General features: G+C 53.9%; 1 protein-coding gene across 1 annotated transcript in view; it reads left to right on the forward strand.

Annotated features, from left to right (window-relative positions):
* Positions 1 to 2,446, forward strand: part of SPSB4 (splA/ryanodine receptor domain and SOCS box containing 4) — a gene marked incomplete at both ends in the record, with an annotated part of 50,820 nt that extends 48,374 nt beyond the window's left edge. The window contains one exon of the mRNA XM_079794617.1: positions 2,319 to 2,446. Within this exon, the coding sequence (XP_079650743.1) occupies positions 2,319 to 2,446 (128 nt within the window). The remainder of the gene's footprint in view (positions 1 to 2,318) is intronic.
* Between the last annotated feature and the right edge of the window lie 3,876 nt (positions 2,447 to 6,322).

Consider the following 6,322-nt stretch of genomic DNA (forward strand, 5'->3'; position numbering starts at 1 on the left):
CCTCCAGGAGTATTCGTGTATGTGCATTTGGGTGAACATGTGTACACCCGGGAGTAAAATTGCAGGCCATAAGTTCAGCTTTAGGAGATGCCTCCAGTTTTCCCAAGTGTGCGTGCCAGTTTACCCGCCCACCTTCAGCATTATGAGAATTCCAGTTGCTCCACATCCTCACCAACACTTGCTATTGTCTTGTTCTCATTTTAGCCATCCTGGTTGGCATCTCGGAGAGTCACAGTATAGTGTTAATTTGTATGTCCCTGGTGGCTCAGGAAGTAGAACCCATCTTCATATATTTATTGGCCATTTGGATATTCACTTTTGCAAACAATGATTCTTTTTAAATTTTATCTTTAGTCAGAAAGCATTTCTGAGAATGCCTCTCATCACTCTGTTGATCATTTTGTTAACGGAAGAAACATTCAAACCTGTGAGGAATTTTTTTCTGAGTTTATCTTAGCCAAACTGTCAACAATTGCCAGGAAGCAGAATCTCAATGGACTGAGATAATGCTCCTGAGAATGGCCGTTTTGCACCTTGTTTTTCACATTACAGTCAAAAGAGGAGACATAAGTGGGTTACACAAAATCCACGGGTGATGGTTTAGGGAGGAGGGAGGAAGCAAAGCGGGGAAACCTCTGGGATTGGATAAAAAGTAAAATGATAGACACTTCTTTTACTTAGCTGGGCACAGGGTCGTTAACAGTCAACGATTAACTCAATGACAATGAGGGGATTTGTGGTCTCCACAGAGCAGTGCCTGTGCTTTGAGGGGCCCAGAAAAAGGAAAATTACTTTGACATTCCAAGTTATCATAGATAGAAAAAGACAATAGGCCCAGTTAAAGTAAAGATTAACCTTTATCAGGGGAAATTCCGGCCTAGGACATGACCACTCACCATAAATTGCTTTTTCATTTTAAAAGTCTTCATTTCAGACCATCCTTTGTGGTTACTTTAGGTCTCTAGGTCTGCAAGGCCGCCAGGCAGGCCTTCCCTGAGCCAGTCAGATTAGCATTGTGGCCCCTTTCGCCCACCATTTCTAAACCTTGATATTTGACAGCTCTGAGGCGGAGGAGCTGGAGGGAGGGCCCGGCGATGCTGGCGTCCTCCGAGCTGGAAGCTCCGCAGCGGCACCAGGGCTTTCTCTGTGCACTGGGGGTTGCCGTGCGGTCATGGGAATCAGGAGAGAGGATTGATATTTCACACTGAGATCTAAAGAGGTGCTCTGAACTGCAGCCCCTCCTTTCCCTCTGCCTTTGGAGTTTGGGCTCTGGGTTGATTTCAGTGATTGCAGAGGAGTGAAGATAAAAGGCCACCTTCCCGTCTGTTCAGCCCCTAATTAGGCAGGGAGCACACAGGGAGCCGAGGGTGCTGATAAGGCTGCATCTGGGGCACTGAGGACCTAGTATGTGCCTAGAGCATTAACGTGATTAAGAAAGCTTTTAAGCTTTGACAATGATTATCAAACTTTAACAGCTCAATTTTTCCCCCTAATATAAAATGCAAGCCCATCTCCCATCAGAAAAGGAACTGCTTGTCTGCCAGCCAGAGCCTCTCCTGCTAACAGTCCTCCCGAGCTCTGCCTCACCAGGGCAACCAAACAAAGGCCTGGGCATGCGGGAGAAAGCCAGACTTGGTGTTTACGTAACCTACTATATGCTGAGCGCTGTGCTAAGTTCTCTACACTTTCTAACTCATTTAACTCTCACCACACGCCTCTTGTCCATTAAAACATGCCCTGTTCTCGGGGAGTTTACAGGACAGGAGAGGAGGGAGCCAGGACAGAAGGGCTGCCGGGTCAGAGCAATTTGTTTCAGTAGCTTCCAGCAGCTACAGAGGAGGTGCCCGGAGCAGCAAGTCCGTTCATTCATTGAACCGGTGATCACTGGGTCATCCCGGTAACAGGCTCAGCTGGGGCCTGGGACAGATGAGTCAGGGTCACGTCCTTTAGGAAGTTCACAGTCTCCTTGTCACTAATTCATCGTTAAGTGAATGAAACGGAAAATCCTTGCTGTTTGTCTGAATGGAGGAAGAGGGCACGTCCGGTCGGGGTGGTGCTCGGGGCCAACAGGCCCTGAGCAGGGACCGACGCTTCGCGAGCTCGCTCCCGCGGCGTTCTGTGGCCCGGGCAAGGCACTGTGCACCTGTCAGGTCCTCCCATCCCCGCCGCAAACCTGCGAACTGTTGCTTCGCTTTACCGATGGGCCAGCGGTGCACAGCGGGTAGGTGGGCGGTGCACAGAGGGTTGGTGGGAGGACAGGTGGGGAGAAGGTGCGAGAAGGCACTGGCGAGACTCTAACCTGCTTCCCTCTCTTGCAGCCGAGCCCCTGCCGCTGATGGACCTGTGCCGGAGATCCATCCGCCTGGCCCTGGGCCGCCAGCGCCTGCCGGACATCGGCTCCCTGCCTCTGCCTCAGTCTCTCAAAAACTACCTGCAGTACCAGTGAGCAGGGCTGGGGGCGCTGACGGGCAGCCGCGGGCATGCCGCGGGCCCGGCCTCTCATTTCACGGGCGAGCGCACAGAACATTCAGGAAGGGGTCTTTCTCACCCCGCTCCCCCAGAACTTTGTTCTTTGACAGGCCAGTACGCATTCCCAGCTGTAAAAATGAATGTCTGTTGCCAACAGTATTGGCTGCCTGCGAAGCAGCTCTCCCAAGTCCCGACACCGCCTTGCAAGCCGCGAAGCACCCGGGGCCTCTGCCCGCCCGCCCACTGGACTCCGCAGCCACGGATCGGATCGGATCGGATCGGATCGGATTGATCTGAGAGCCTGTTTCCATATTCAAGAGAATGAATAAAACATTGGGGCAGGAGACTCTCTGTGGTGTGCCCGGAGCAGACAGGGCCAGCGGGGGGAGAAACTGCCCCTGAATAATGAATGCTGACAGCAGCCACCGGGTCCCCTCTGGGCCCTCACCCCTTGTAGGGCAGCCCGATGCTTTAGGACTCTGCCCCTGGGAAAGGGGTGCCCGAAGGCAGAGCTGGCAAGTGGCCCGAGCAGTGTTTAGCCGCCTTGTGGCTTACCTCTTTGAAAGTCGTTTACTTACCTGTGTCAACTGCCTTCCTGCCCCCCCTACCCCCACCCCCTGCACCCTCCCCCTTTGCCCCAGGCACCTCTTATTCAGGGAAGCTGAGTCTCACGAATTCACCCCAGGGACAGAGTGTTTCTTTATTATTATTTTAAGTAGCAGGTGCATTTTCAGAGAGGAGTATGAGGAGTGAGGGCAGTTCTTAGTCCAAAGGTGCTAATGGGGGGGGGGGGGTAGGGGGCATTGCAACCCCCTGGTGGATGATGCCCGGGGAGACTTCCGGGGGTGCCGGGGGTCTCTAGGCAACCATCCACTCAGGATGCAGCCTGGTTGCCACAAAGCTTTATTGGAGCAAATTATTTTTTCACTTTAGGAGACTTGTACGAGCTTGTTCGTTTCAAATGTGTGTGTGACGTGCTGTGTATTTATCAGCGTGGGGCCCGTGGGGGCCGCCTTGTATATGGAAGGGTGGACGTGGGAGGCACCTTCTTTGCCTGCTCCAAGCCCGGCCCCCTCCCAGAAGGATGCTGCTGCTGAGACCGCCTCCTCTGGGCACCCCGCGAGTGTTTGCGAGCGCTCTGCCCAGACTCATTTTTAACTGGAAATTGTCCCAGCAGTGGAATCTCAGAGCCCCAGACGGCACTGCCGCCCCCACTTTAATGTGAATTTGACTGATGAATGAGGAACGTTTCTAATAAAGTGTGTCATTCAGTCCTTCAGCTGTTTATTCATGCTCTTGGGGTGGGGGTGGGGGGGCCTTCTTCTGTCAACCTGGCTGGTCTTCCCCAGACACTCAGAGGCAGGAATGAGATTCCCTCTCCCTGCTGTTCTCGTCTCTTCTGTCTTGTCCCCACTTGAGCCCAAACTCTAGCCATTTGACAAAGGCCTGCCCTGGAAGAGAACTGAGCCCGGGCCCTGGGCCCATGGGAAGCTGGCCGTGCTGGTGGAAAAACAGGGGAAGCTCCCGAGGCCAGGGCTGTGATGTCCGAAGGGCAGCTCTGCAGGGGACACAGGGCCAAGCAGGGCAAACCCTAAAGACAACCATTTCAGAGTAGGCCCCATGGTGGGGCTGGATGTGACTTTGGAAGTGACCTCGTCCCCAAGGAGCCGTGCAGATTGCTGAAGCGTTAGTGTGTGGCTTAGCCAGGCTCAAGGCCGGAAGGAGCCAATCCAGACTGAGGGACAGGGCAGGACTGGCACAACTTCCACTCAGCCGTGCGGCCCACCAACCAGCACTGTGCCAAGAGAATGAGTACCGAGGACCCAGCAGTCATGCAGATATGCCCCGTCCCCGGGGGGGAGACAGTACAGCCTGATAAAATGAGAGGAAGCTCACATGGGCCTGCGCGGAAGGCTTCCTGGAGGAAGAGGCACCCTCCACACCTGCTTCTTTAGGGAAGACCACTTAGGTGAGGGCAGACCCAAAGAACCAGCCATGCTGCATGCCGCCAGGGGCCATGTTCTCCCACCCTGCTGACCTGGGCTGGAGGCTGGGCTCAGCCGCTGGGTGGGTCCTTCCTTTAGGTTGTGGGAAGCAGCTTCCTGCAGAGGCCTGGCCTCAGGCTTAGGGGGCAAGAGCCCTGGTGTGAGTCCCACGGCACCGCATCGGGACATCCCCTAGTCAACCTCTCTCATGGGCTTTCACTGCCTGGGTCTGGGTCAAGTCTTCGGAGTTGGACTCTCTGGACCAGCAGTTACCAACCTTTCGGACCTCATGGACCACTGGTTGGCGACCGCTGCTCTAGACTATAACCATAACACACATCAGAGGGTAATAAATACACACACACACACACCCCAAACCTGGGAGGGTTCAGGGGGAGTCTGCTAGTTCTGGAATTGACTGTGAAGTATCTCACAGCCTTAGACACCGAGAAGTCCACAGTCCCCCAGATCTCTGCCTGAACACCACAATTGTCTGTGTCTCTGGTTAAACAGTGAACTCCCACAAGACAAGGACCAGGATTCCAGGGTCCTCTTTTATGAGCCGGCTGACAGGGTGAGACAAGCCCGGGTGCACATTAAAATCCCGTAAGGACATCTGTAAAAAGCCCAGTGCCCAGGCCCTCCCCCAGACCAATTAAAGGCCGCCCTCCGGAGGTGGGGCCCAGCGTGGTAGCTCCCCAGGTGATTCTAATGGGCAGCCCCGCGGGATGAGCTGCTTAATTAAGTCACGCCAGTGGGGACGCAGTTGCTGTTGGTGAGAATGTACATTCCAGGCCAGTGAAAGCCGCCCCAGCCCACCCAGCATTCCCAGAGAAGGGCGGGTTCTGAATGGCAGTTGTCACCGGCGCGATTAAGTCCAAAGCCAGGGAGCCCTTCCTTCCTTCCTTCCGTGATGCCGAACCGGTTTCTCTCCCAACCGGGGGAGGAAGGGCCGGCCGCTTCGGCCCTGATGCTGCACAATTCTTGACTAATTGGTTCCTGACCTGTGAGGCCAGTGGTGTGTTGGGAATTTCCCAGAAAGCATTGTCTTAATCCATCAGAATAACCTAGACTGGTAAGTACAGAGCAGACTGCAAATGGTTTGCCCTTGAATGTCCTGTTCTGAATAGAAGTTGAGATAGTGAGACCTGACTACCGGAATGGTTTGGTCCCTGGTATTTCCAAACCCTGCTTCCTTAAGTAAGATGGTGGATTTGGAGGCTCCCCCAACCCCTTCTCTGATGGGTTTTGGGAGTAGAGAAGCCAGTGACAAGCCAGCCCTGGCTTGACAACTGTCCTCACCTTTGTCGACCCAACAAATAGGGCTCTTTTCCTAGAAGCAGCCCTGGTGTTGGTTGAGCGCCCAGCCCAGTCAGCGGCTGTGGGAGAAGCAAGGTAAGCATTTCCCACTCTTCTAACCAGCATGGAGGCCTCAGTAATGCTGTCTGTGCCTGGGTATTTTTCCATCCAGGGAAGAAAATACGCTAATGATTTGCTGCACAGGGATGCCATTTGAAGGAAATAATTGCCTTTCAGCCATCGTTTTAAGCCAGAAAATGGCTCTGTACCAGGATTGTGCCCGACCCAAGGGGTATTTCTCTCCTGCTGCCAGTATGAGCATCGGGGCCCCGAGGAGCGAAGGCACAGCAGAAGCAATGCATACAGGTGAGAAGGGCTGAGAGTGTGAGAGGAACGTTGACCAGTCTCAGGTGATGGAGGCAAGCTGTATGGAGAAAGGGTGCAATGAGGAAGGATGGGGGTCCTGTAAGCCACACAAGAATAAAGGCTTGGTCTGGGTCAGAATCCAGGAGGAAACAGCCAGCCTGCTCAAAATGGGGGCTGAGGAGAGTTTAATAAAGGGGCTATGG

This window comes from Cnephaeus nilssonii (genome assembly GCF_951640355.1).
Source record: "Cnephaeus nilssonii genome assembly, chromosome: 17".
Taxonomy (NCBI): Eukaryota; Metazoa; Chordata; class Mammalia; order Chiroptera; family Vespertilionidae; genus Cnephaeus; species Cnephaeus nilssonii.